Below are 12,920 nucleotides of genomic sequence, written 5' to 3' on the forward strand. Positions count from 1 at the left end.
CACCCAACTTACCGAGAATATTTGATCTGACGGAAAGATCTCACCCTTTGGTAAATCAAAGCAATAATTACTACCTATAGGTGCCCATTTATTACATCGGGATTAAGAGTGCATAATTATAATAACAGAGGTCTTGTTCAATTTGTGAGTCAGTGTAAATTGAACAACCTCAATGGTCCTACTCAATACACACAAAGTGCACTAGTGTAATTCTACAGTCAAGACAGACAGTCACCGAATTACACTACAACCGTTCCCGATGGTTTGTCCAAAGCCATCTTGGTTGTGAGCCTTAGTTTATAATTCACAAGGGACTGATAATCATGGTCTTCTGTGTCTCACAGACACCAAGTTATCTACAATGTAAATTAAGAGGACTTTATTGCAAAATACACTATTGCAATCATTTGACCAAAACATGATTACTTTATTTCATAAATGTTTATATACAAAAGAGCAAGTCTTTTCAGTATACTTCCTAACATCTCCTCTATCGATGATCTCTCGAATGAGATGGAAGCGCCGTAGTATGTGTTTGGTCCGCTGATGAGAGCGAGGTTCCTTAGCCTGTGCAATAGCTCCATTGTTGTCACAATAGAGGTCTATAGGGTCTGCTATGCTAGGAACCACCCCAAGTTCAGTGATGAACTTGCGGATCCAAACCGCCTCCTTTGCTGCATCAGACGCAGCAATATACTCAGCTTCTATTGTAGAATCTGCGACTGTGTCCTGCTTCAAACTCTTCCAGCTCACAGTGCCACCATTCAGGCAAAACACATACCTTGACTGTGATCTGAAATCATCCCTGTCGGTTTGGAAGCTTGCATCACTGTAACCCTTTACAGCTAGCTCCTCATCGCCTCCAAATATCAAGAAATATTCTTTCATCCTTCGTAAGTACTTAAGAATATTCTTGACCGCTGTCCAGTGACTTTCACCTGGATCTGACTGGTATCTGCTCGTCATGCTCAAAGCATATGAGACATCAGGACGAGTACAAAGCATGACGTACATGATAGACCCTATAGCAGATGCATAAGAGATCTGATCCATGCGGTCTCTCTCCTCTCTTAGAAGAGGGACATTGAGTCTTCGAAAGACTCACACCATGTGACATTGGTAGAAATCCCTTCTTGAAATTCTACATAGCAAAATGTTTAAGCACCTTGTCAATGTATGTACTCTGACTTAGGCTAAGCAATCTCTTAGATCTATCTCTATAGATCTTGATGCCTAGAATATAGGCTGTTTTACCTAAGTCTTTCATTAAGAAACAATTCCCTAGCCATGTCTTCACAGACTGTAATGAAGGGATCATTTCATTCATCCAATGAGAAAGATAACTGTGTATGTCTGTAGGAAATCCACAAAAATTTACAAGATCCATAGAAAGAGGGTATACCTTTGTTGCTGTGCTTATCCCAAGGTTTTTAGGCTTTTGGCATTCTCTCATCAATGCATGATTAATCCTATGATTCATGCATGATAACTTTTTCTTCTTCAATGCATAATTAATCCATATTAATTATGTATGATGAATCAACCTTCATTCATGATAGACTTCTGCGAGAGTACGATTGTCGTCAAGAGATAAAAAGTTATCGAATCCATAGGGACCGTGGAATTAATCATTAAACTAACACAAAAAAGTTACGAACGAAATGGTTTTGGTGTTGGGGTGAGAAAGAAAGAAAACTGAAGGACCTAATCCTCAAACAAAAGGAAATCAACTATATGATAGGTATGGAAAACGATTCTAGGATTTCGGAGTCCTTGAGAGTTATGGTTGATAGTATCATGGATGTTTTGCTATTCCTCAATGTTTATATCGATGTAGGGATTCTAACCAAACTATCCAATTAGACATTGTTAGATTTCTTCGAAATTAAATCATGAATCTCTAATGTTATGATCACTAGTTCGATGTTCCGGTTGAGAACTGCCTCTGGACACGTCACCGGACCTCCTCGCTGCAGGTGTTGAACAGTGGATGGAGCTGAGGGTGATGGTGGCTTCAGGGTCGCCTGTGACTTCACCGGAGCCGGTGAGGAAGACCAGCAGAAGCTTCAAGGACCACCTGCGATCACAGGGAACGTCAGTAGGAAGGCCAGGGGGTGCCCTGGCGCGACCACTCCGACGCTCAAGTCAGGGACAGCAGGGAGGAAGAAGATGAACAGTAGAGAACTTGAGCGTAAAAGAGAGTAAAGAAGTTGAGAGAGTGAGAGAGAGAGAGAGATACCTGCGGAGCGGAGTGGTCTTTTTAAGGAGGAGATGAGCGTGCATACCTGTCACGTCATCATTTAAGGAATGTCTCATCATGATTAATGAGGTGGCAGGAACAATCGAGTTCCTTGTCCCATCGCCGGTAAAGCGTTATGTTGTCACCATCCGTGCAGGCAGGCAGAGAGATAGCATTAATTATTGGGGGCGTGGGCTTGTCAGAAATCATGATGAGGTGTACCAGGGCACTGTAGGGCACTTGGTCAATCCAGCGTGCTATCAGTTACATGAGCGAGGCTTCCAGTGTCCAAGTGCTTACATGGCCGATTCGGCCAAGCCAAAGCTGTGGAGGGATTCGGCCAGGACGGCCGAATGGAGGATTCGGCGAAGTTATAGCCGAATGGTGGATTCGGCCAAGTTACTGCCGAATGGAGGGATTCGGCGAGCGGATGGCCGAATGGAGGGATTCGGCTAGGTGGATCGCCGAATGGAGGGATTCGGCTAGTAGATAGCCGAATGGAGGGATTCGGCTAGGCTGCTGCCGAATGGAGGGATTCGGCTAGTAGGCTAGCCGAATGGAGGGATTCGGCTAGGTAGATGGCCGAATGGAGGGATTCGGCTAGCTGATCTGCCGAATGGAGGGATTAGATGCTGCCGAATGGAGGGGATTCGGCTACGTAGATTGCCGAATGGAGGGATTCGGCCAAATGCAGGACCGAATGGAGGGATTCGGCTAGTGGATGGCCGAATGGTATGCTTCAGACGGTGCGTGACTTAACCAATCAAGTGCGAGACTCAACGGGTGGGACCCGTGTGGTGGGACCAGACTTGGACTCGAGTCTGACCATGGGCCCCTTGGATTATTCCCGGAACATAAGCCTCCCCACTAGTCTAGTCGAAGGGAGCGTGAGTCGGACTGACTAGACCGAGTCGGGCTCGAGTCTGAGTCTGGTCCGGGGGCTCAGTTCGATCAAGTGAGAGAGAGACGATTGTGCCGTTACATCGTTCGGAGGAAGGCTAATCGCGGGAGACACTTGTCGCTATGCGGTTGGTTACATTAATGAGGGGAATGGCGGCGAGCATGCGCGGAAAGGGCCGCTGTCTTTTCCAAGACAGGCAATTAAGGAGGCGTGCCGTTTGATAGACTTTTCGAATCGCCATCATGACATCAGCAGATCCGCTCGGGGAGTTGCTCGATCCAACGGCTCTCATTGAATCCCGCCTTTTCTACACCGCTTGATCGAACGGTTCCGGCGAAATAGGGTTTCGATATATATAGATGGCGAGAGACTGCAGCGGGACCATTTCGCTGTTTCTGTTCTCGCGTGTTTGTGTCTGCCGCTCTGCGTCTGCGCTCAGTCGTTTCCTGCGTCTCCGACCCTTCTTCTCCGGCGAAGTTTTCCGGTGTAAGCTTTGTTTCCTTTTCTCTTCTTGATTTTCCCCTGGTTTCCTTCGCGTCTTGCCCTAGGTTCATAGGAATGTCTAAGTCCGATGCTGCTTGGTATGAGTCCGCGGAGTCTGTTTTTGATAAAGCGTCTAGGTCGGCGGTGAGGCTCCAGTATGAGATCCCCCGCCAGTATAGGATTAAGGTTCCAAAGAGCCACCACCGGCCGCACCTGCCCCCCTCCGGCTACCAGACTTTTTTCCAAGATCAGCTGGAGGGAGGACTGCGGTTTCCTATCCCTGACTTTTACATTAGGATTGCGGGATATTTTGGGGTTCCGGTTAACCAGTTAGCACCCAATTCCTTCCGCCTTCTCGCCTGCGTCTGTATAGTGTTCCAAGTGTATGACATCCCCTTGAACCCGACAGTCTTCCATTATTTCTTCTATCCGAAGAAGAAGGAAGACGGGGTCTTTTATCGGGCACAAATGCCCGTCCCAGTCTCTTAAACTTGGAAGAACAAGCCGAGTACCCGTCTTCCCTTAAATTCTGGAAGACGAAGTTCTTCTTCGTTCGCCTCCCGAGTCCCTTTCGTGTTACCGAGTGGCAGGACGAACTACCGCTTCCCCCTCGATTGAGCGGCTACAAGAAGGATGCCGCCTACTCGATGGCTTCGGGGTGTTGGACGGCTTAAAGTTCCATGCCGGCCGGCTGCTAAGCGAGGAGGGCTTGTTGTTTCGGGCGGGCTTGAGCCCGGTTGCGGCAGAATTGTCTCAGCCACTCGGTAAGGTAAGTTTTGTTATTTTAGTTCGTTGTTATCTAATTTCATACGTGTTTTGGTTTTCGCAGAGGATCTTTGGATGGCGGCTTCCATGAACAAGTTTATCAAGTGGGACCGTGCATCCTTCAAAAAGTTGACGACTCCTGGTCATTCTGAAGAGAGTCCAGCGGCAGCAGCAGCCTCGGCAGCTGGTCGTTCGACAGCCGCGGGATCCGAAGAGAGGTCCCATTCGGCCACTCCGTCCAGCCGAGTCGCCAAGCGGCTCCCAACTGAAGAGGCCCGTGAGAAGGCTTCTAAGGCCAAGCGGCCCCGAGTGGAGGAGCCACGCGAGAGAGCTCCGAAAGCCAAGGCCTTGACAATTAACGAGCCTACTGATGATCCGGCGTCTCGGCCACGTCCTCCGGTAGCCGAGGCGGGCAAGTTAAAGCAGAAGGCTCGTCCCGAACCGCCACCCAAGCCTAAGAAGAAGAAACCATCAAGTCCCCGGAGGGTGGCTGAAGTTACACCGGGCGTCGAGTCAAGCAAAAGGGCTGAAGGGCGGCCAAGTGGTGCGAGTATCCTCTGCGCGAGCCGAATCACCGGCGCATTCAGCAGCCGGATCACTTGCTGGCGCGCCCAGGCGGGCGTCCATGGAGACGGACGCAGCACCAGTTTCAGGAACCGGCTTCCTCCACCGCAATTGCTGGGCATGAACCCCTATAGGCAACGACCGACCTGCAGGTTCAGAACGATTACCGGAGAGGCAGGCGCTGGTGGCGAGGTCCTAGTGAGGAGCCGGGATCAGCTTCCTTACCCCGAAGGGGGGAGCCTGAGGAAGCGGCCAGCGGAGGGCCGACTGCTACTCCTCCGGCTCCTGCGTTGGACTCAGATCAGGCAGCGGACATGACTCCAAGCCTGACGATGCGGGAGACTTCTCCTCGTATCACCAGGCAGGAGTCGCCACGCCGTGTTGTTTATCCGGCGGCAGTGTGTCCCCCCGGTGCGGCAGGGATCTATCCCGGGGGCGTATTTCCACCCGGAGAGGTTCAGTTGCCTCCGATTCCGGCGGATGCCCCACTCCGGCGAGCCGAAGTTAACGATATTATTGATCGGATCCGCGCACTTCGGGGTTCTGCATACTACGCCCCTTTGACGTTATCCGACATGACCAGCCGTTCTATATACAGCCTGATCCGAGTAAGTTTCTTCAGCCTTCTTCTTCCCTTCTTATATCAGATAGGTAGAGCTAACGCATATGCTGCAGCATCTTGGCCGAGCTCCTGGAGCTGCACAACCGCCTGCCCGGCGTCTACCGTCACTTCAATTTCCTGGATGGGCAGGTGGCCGAGCTGAAGGCCAAGGAAGCCGAGCTGATGAAGGAGCTCGAAGCAGCCCGATCAGCTGTCAGCCATCCTCAACACCAAGATCAATTGCGTTCCTTGGAGGAACAGGTGGCGATGCTGAAGGCAAGGAGGCGGATTTGGCCTCGGAGCTTGAAGCGGCTCGGGCAGCCAGCCAATCGCAACATCAGGCTCAGTTGCGCTCCTTGGAGGAGCAGGTGTCTTGAGTTGCAGGCCAAGGAATCGGACTGGCCAGGGAGCTGCAGATATCCCGTTCGGTGGCTGACCAACATCAGCATCAAGTCAGCCTAACTAGGGCGCAGCTGCTCACCGCCGAGAACAGGGCGGACAACTTGGACCGGGAGCTGCAAGAAGCCCGGTCCCAAGAACAAGAGGTCCAGGAGGAGTTGAAGCAAAAGAAGGACCAGCTAGATCAGCCAAGACAATCGGCTGGCTAAGCAGGAAGAGGAAATAAGGGAGCTGAAGATTCAGCTGGATCAAAAGTGCGCTGACTTGGACTTTGCTTGTGACGAGTCCAGGGGCCTGAAAGAGCAGGTCACCAAGCTGACCGAGGAGGTGACCCAACTGAAGAAGCAGGTGGCTGACTTAGCCGAGTCGGCTAAGGTGGTCGAAGACGTCTCGGCTGACGCCCGGAATGAGCTTGCGGCCTACAAGCTCAGCGAGGAGGACCGACTTGAAGGAGGCTAAGGAGGCCTAGCTGAAGTCAAAAGGAGTTCACTGACCAATTTTTGGAGCGGACTGTAGCATGCTCCAAGCCGGCTTTGAGGGGGCCTTAAGGCAGCTTCCAGGAGGCAGGCGTGGCTATCCGGACGAAGTCTTTCGACAAGCTGGATCCGCAGAAGGTATGGAAGGAGCTGCCTGCATCGGCCCGGACGGCTTCAGCTGTTGTGAAGAAGCCTCCAGCCGGCAAAGGGAAAGGGAAAGGGAAGAAATGAATGTAATGGGCTGCGTCCCTTTCCTTGTAATTTTCGGATAGTAATGAAGTATTTTGTTGGTTCCCTTGTATTTTCTTGTTGCTTGTGAGTACTTCCTTCAATTGTTGTGTCCTCATGTTGAATTGAGGGAGTAAGGGAAATAAGCTGTGAGAAGGGAGAGTGAGTAATGAACTTGTCGAGAGAAGACTTGTGAAATGCCTAAGTTTCTGTCTAGTATAGATGAGATGAGTTAGCAGTAAGATTGTACGCCTAGGTCATTCGGCATCGGCTATGCTCGACTGAGTGGCGTGCGCCGGCGGGTGATGGGTGCTTTGCCCATGGGATCTGCAGTGTGGAGGAAAACAAATCGCTCTTGAGTTGCCTCACGGAATTGCCAAGTTAGGGACTCGGCGGTGTGGGCGAATCGGCGCGTGGGCGAGTCGAGAACGCAGTTGATTCGGGGTTATGGGCGAGCAGGGAGTGGAGGCGATGGGCCTCATTCCCGAATCGGGGAGATGTTCGTGATCGTGACTGCTTTTGGATCATTGAGGCGTTGGCGTTGGCGGCCGCTTCCCCTGTTGGGAAGGCGCCGGCGATGGCTGCCGCTTCCGTAGTAGGGAGGCACCGCCACAATGATGGAGGACATGCAAGTCGATGGAGTAGGTCCAAGATCTAACCCCTTAACTTGATTGTGGAGTAGGTCCGAGACCTAATTATGTCGGTGGAGTAGGTCCGAGACCTATGCAGAGTCGATGGAGTAGGTCCGAGACCTAATTATGTCGGTGGAGTAGGTCCGAGATCTAAGTTATGTCTTGATCCGCGACTGTGTTGGAGTCGGGAAAGTGTTGGGAATGGCTGGGCAGCCTTAGCACGAGGAGGGCCTGTAGGAAACGTTACTTGTCATTACATGTAAGAAATGAAGTGAGACAAGTAATGAAGTTTAGTGTAGAGATTTGTTAAGTATGATAAGGCCGGAGGTGCGTGGCGCTCCAGGGTCTGATCAAGTCCTTGCCCTCCGAGTCGGTGAGGTAGTAGGCGCCGGAGCTCGTCTTCTTGATTACCCGATAAGGGCCTTCCCAAGGTGGTTCGAGCTTGCCCACGTCGCCCGCCGATTTTGCCTTCTTCCACACCAAGTCGCCTACTTGGAAGGATCTGGGGATCACTCGTCGGTTGTAGGTGGCGCACATTCTCTGTCGGTAGGCCGTGAGTCGAGAGGCGGCTCGGTCTCTGTCTTCGGTGACGAAATCCAGCTCCATCCTTCGGCGCTCTCCGTTGTCTTCATCATAGAGTCTTCTTCTGTCTGATGAGACTCCTACCTCCATGGGCACTACGACCTCTCCTCCATATACCAAATGGAACGGTGTCATGCCGGTGCTCTCTCTTGGCGTGGTTCGGTAGGCCCATAGTACACATGGTAGCTCCTCCACCCAGCTGCCTCCTTCGTGATCCAACTTGGTCTTCAGGCCATGCAATATTTCCCGGTTGGTGACTTCAGCTTGACCATTGGCTTGCGGGTAGGCTACGGAGGTGAACGCTTGCTGGATGCCGAGTCCTTGACACCAGGACTGGATCTTCTTCCCTTGGAATTGACGGCCATTGTCGGAGACTAGCCGTTGTGGAATGTCATACCGACAAATAATATTCTTCCATAAGAACTTGATGACGGCCTCCTCGGTGATGCGGGTGAGGGCTTCGGCTTCGACCCACTTAGAAAAATAATCCACAGCGACTAGCAGGAACTTCTTTTGTTGTGGCCCTGTCGGGAAGGGTCCTACAATGTCCATGCCCCATTGGTCGAAAGGGCATGAAGTAGTGGAGGCCTTCAACATCTCAGTCGGTCGCCGTGAGAAATTTTGGTATTTCTGGCAATGTAGGCAGGTGGACACTAACTTCGCTGCATCAGCTTGGAGAGTCGGCCAGAAGTAGCCGGCCAATAAAACCTTCCGGGCCAACGATCTTCCTCCTGGATGGTTGCCACAGCATCCTTGATGTGCCTCCCGCAGGACATAGTCAGCATCCTCTGGTCCCAAACACTTGAGCAGAGGACGGGAGAAGGCGCGCCGATATAGCTGATCTCCTATCAAGGTGAATCGGGCCGCGCGCCTTCGGAGTACTTTGGCCAAACCAGGGTTCGAAGGAGTGACGCCTGTCTGAAGGAAATTCACGAGGGGACTCCTCCAGTCTTCTGGCTCTGATGTGGCTTTGGCCTGATCTATTTGGGCAACGAAGGATACCTGAGTGATGGGCCCTTCGTCTGTCCATTCGGTCATGGAGCTGGCCAATCGGGCCAATTCATCTGCTTTAGTATTCTCGGTCCGAGGAATCTTCAAGAGAGAGACTTCTCTGAATTCTGCCTTAAGCTTGGTAAAGGCTTCAGCATACCGACGAAGTCTGTCGTTGCGGACTTCGTAACTTCCTTCTACTTGTTGTGCCACCAACTGTGAGTCGGAATATAGGTGGACTTGGGCAGCTCCCATTCGCTTGGCTGCTTGCAAGACCGGCCAACACAGCCTCATACTCAGCTTCATTGTTGGAGGCACGGAAGCTTAATCTGATGGAGAGCCGAATCTCCTCTTCTTGGGGAGAGATTAATACAACTCCGACTCCGCTTCCTTGCTTATTAGAGGAGCCATCTACATATACTCTCCAAGTCTGCTCCGGCTCGCCTTCAGGTATCTCAATGAGAAAATCAGCTAAGGCCTGGGCCTTGATGGCAGTCCGGGGTTGATACTGAATGTCATACTCTCCTCCGAGCTCCACGGTCCATTTGATAAGTCGTCCGGAGATTTCCGGCTTGGTGAGCAGTCGGCCCAGGTTGCTGTTGGTCATGACTGTAACTGGGTGGGATAGGAAGTATGGGCGTAGCTTCCGGACGGACAAGACGAGCATCCACGCCAACTTCTCCAAATTGGAGTATCGGGTCTCTGCATCCTTGAAAAGGTGACTGGAGAAATAAATAGGATGCTGAGACTGACCTTCCTGTTTGACAAGTACGGAGCTGGTAGCGAAGTTGGAGGCCGCCAGGTACATGAACAGGGGCTCGCCTGGTGAAGGCTTGGCGAGCCGAGGGAGCTGGGAGAGATATTCTTTGAGCTCGGAGAATGCCTTGTCACAATCTGCATTCCATTCAAACTTCTGTGCCCGCTTCAAGACCTTGAAGAATGGGAGGCTTCGCTCCGCCGCTCTGGAGATGAACCGGGAGAGTGCGGTGATCCGACCCATCAGCTTCTGTGCTTCTCTGAGGTTGCGAGGCGGAGCCATATGAGACAGTGCTTGAACTTTGTCCGGATTGGCCTCAATTCCCTCCTCAGTTACTATATAGCCCAAGGAATTTCCCCACTCGGACTCCAAATAAGCACTTGGCTGGATTCAGCTTTAGACCATATTGGCGTAGAGTACTGCAGGTTTCTTCTATGTCGGCAATGAGGGAGCTTCCTCTTTCGGACTTGACCAGTATGTCATCCACGTATACTTCGATGTTGCGGCCTTGTTGATGTCGGAAGATTTTGTCCATCAACCGTTGGTAAGTGGCTCCGGCATTTTTGAGTCCGAATGACATAACAGTGTAACAGAAAGTTCCATCTGCCGTTATAAAACTGACCTTATCTTGGTCGTCTACAGAAAGGGGGATTTGATGGTACCCCTGATAAGCATCAAGCATACATATATATTCATGGCCGGAGGTCGAGTCGACTAGCTGGTCAATTCGGGGCAGTGGATAGCAGTCCTTCGGGCAAGCCTTGTTCAGGTCTCTGAAATCCACGCAGACTCGCCACTTGTTTCCTGGCTTCGGCACCAACACCACGTTGGACAGCCAGGTAGGGAAGTGCACCTCCTTGATGTATCCAGCCTTCAGCAGCTTTTGTACTTCTTCTGGGATCACCTTGTTCTGCTCGGGGCCGAAGTGTCGTCTCTTCTGTTTGATGGGGCGGGCTCCTGGCAGGACGTTGAGGCGGTGCATGGCGACGGCAGGAGAAACCCCCGTCAAGTCGGTTGGATCCCAGGCGAAGACATCCTGATTCCGACGAAGGCATTCGGCCAACTCTAGCTTCAGTTCGGCTGGCAGTTCGGCGGCCACTTGCACAACTGTCTCCGGGCGGTCGGGGCATACTTGTAAGAGCTCCTTCTCGGTTGCAGCACGAGGGTTAGGCACCTCTTGCACTGCGTGTACTTCAGCTCCCTGGGTCCGCCGGGTCTTCCTGGCTTCCGTCCGGACCGAGTCAACATAACAGCGCCGCGCCGTCAGCTGGTTGCCTCGTGCCTCCCCAACTAAGTCCCCGACAGGGAACTTGATCTTCTGGTGGTATGTGGAGACGACGGCGGAGAAGGCGCCGAGTGTCGGCCGACCTAATATCACATTGTAGGAAGAGGGAGCATCCACTATGGTGAAGAAGCAGTACCTCGTCCTTCGAGCCGGTTCCTCGCCCAAGGAGATAGCCAGGCGGATCTGTCCCAAGGGGCGCACTTCATTCCCCGTGAAGCCATATAGAGAGGTAGCCATTGGCTCCAAGTCATCCAAGTCGATCTGCATCTGATTGAAGGCTGACTTGAAGATGATGTTGACGGAGCTGCCAGTGTCAACAAACACTCTGGAGATGTCATAGTTAGCGATGGTGGCCTTTATGACCAACGCATCATCATGGGGAGTTTCCACTCCCTCCAAGTCTTGAGGTCCAAAGCCGATGATGGGTCCGTCTCCCCTGCTTCCTCCGGCCACACCGCAGACTTCCAGCTGTCGGCTATGTGCTTTCCTGGCCCGATTGGAGTCTCCATCCGTAGCACCCCCTGTAATCATGAGAATATTACCTCGGGGGGCGTTATCTTGGTTGCCGGCTCGAGGGTCACGGGAGCCGGATCCCTGGCCGCGGTCCCCCTCGTTCTGCATCGGGGGAGTGAGTTCTCTGGGAGAACGGTGGCGCTTGGGGGCAGTCCGAGGAGAGGGTGGCAGCGGTGGAGCAGCGACCTGATGGTGGGTCTCCCGCCGAGGTTGAGGGGCAGGTACCGTCCCCCTAGAGCGCTGGTCTTCTGACTCACGGAGGACTCGGGCATACTGATGGCAATCCCGAGTGTCGTGAGTTCGCGACTTATGATATGCGCAGAAGCGGGGCAGCCATCGCGAAGGTCCTGACGATTGAGTGGGTCGGGAATCTACTGCTTGGATGGCACGGGGGCCACCTGCCGGTCTAGCTGGAGGCTCCGGCTCTGGTCTTCTGAGTGGTTGAGGCGGATGGCGATGTTCACTTCGAACAGCCGGAGCGGGCTGTCGACTCGGACCACCATGAGAGGAGGTGTCGGCATTTATTCGCCGAGCCGACTGAGCTTCTTCCACATGTATGTACTTGTCGGCCCGGGTCAGCAGCATGTCGAAGTTCTCGGGAGGCTTCTTGATGAGAGACCGGAAGAAGTCCCCCTCTATCAGTCCCTGAGAGAAGGCACTGACGAGGACCTCTGATGGAGCGGCCGGGACTTCCTGCGCTCCTTGATTGAATCTGCGCAGGTACTCCTTGAGTGACTCCTTGGACTTCTGTTTGATGGCGAAGAGGTCCATCACCGTCTTTCGGTAAGCGCGGCTGGTGGCGAAGTGCCTTAGAAAGGAACTTCGAAAATCATTGAAAGAACATATAGATGCTGGCGGCAGATGGTTGAACCAGCGAACCGCAGCACCAGCCAAAGTCGTCAGGAAAACCCGGCATTTGATGGCATCAGTGTACTGATGCAGGGTAGCGGCATTCTCAAATTTCCCCAGATGATCTTCCGGATCAGTTGCTCCGGTGTAGTCCATGAGCTGAGGGGCGCGGAAGTGGCGTGGGAGTTCCTCTTCTAAAATCCCATGAGGCGAAAGGAGATTTGTGGAGAGCTGCTGCCTTCCCCGGGGCACGGGCCTTTGCCACGTGGAGGGCGTCGAGGTGGGGTCTGGGCTGCTGCAGATTCTACGGACATCCCTCCGTAGTCTTCAAACATATAGGGTTGAGGTGGGCCGTGGGCCTGATGGGCCTGATGGGCCTGATGGGCCTGCTGGGCTGGAGCTTGGTAAGCTGGAGCCTGATGGACCTGAGCAAGATGGGCTGGAGCTTGATGGGCTTGGAGATTGGTGGGCCTGGGTATGGTGGGCCTCCGTGGGCTCAAACAACCGGCGCGCCGGGGCCGGCGCCGGCGCTGGTGGGGCTTCAGCAGAGAAAGAATGAGGTCTTGAAGGGCCAGCTGGTACCTGTTGTTGTTGCTGGAGAAATCGCCAGGACGGCGGCGGCCACCGCCCTGTCAAAATCTTCTTGAGTCATGGTG

At 52.8% G+C, this 12,920-nt stretch overlaps 1 protein-coding gene across 1 annotated transcript; it reads right to left on the reverse strand.

Moving 5' to 3' along the window:
- Positions 1 to 9,945: 9,945 nt before the first annotated feature.
- Positions 9,946 to 12,420, reverse strand: LOC141835651 (uncharacterized). Its single transcript, XM_074723024.1, has one exon. It carries the CDS (start codon positions 12,418 to 12,420, stop codon positions 9,946 to 9,948), a length of 2,475 nt encoding a protein of 824 aa, XP_074579125.1.
- Between the last annotated feature and the right edge of the window lie 500 nt (positions 12,421 to 12,920).

The sequence above is a fragment of the Curcuma longa genome, chromosome 10 (genome assembly GCF_044706935.1).
Source record: "Curcuma longa cultivar G26 ecotype Majalengka, Jawa Barat chromosome 10, ITB_CL_G26_1.1, whole genome shotgun sequence".
In the NCBI taxonomy this organism is placed as follows: Eukaryota; Viridiplantae; Streptophyta; class Magnoliopsida; order Zingiberales; family Zingiberaceae; genus Curcuma; species Curcuma longa.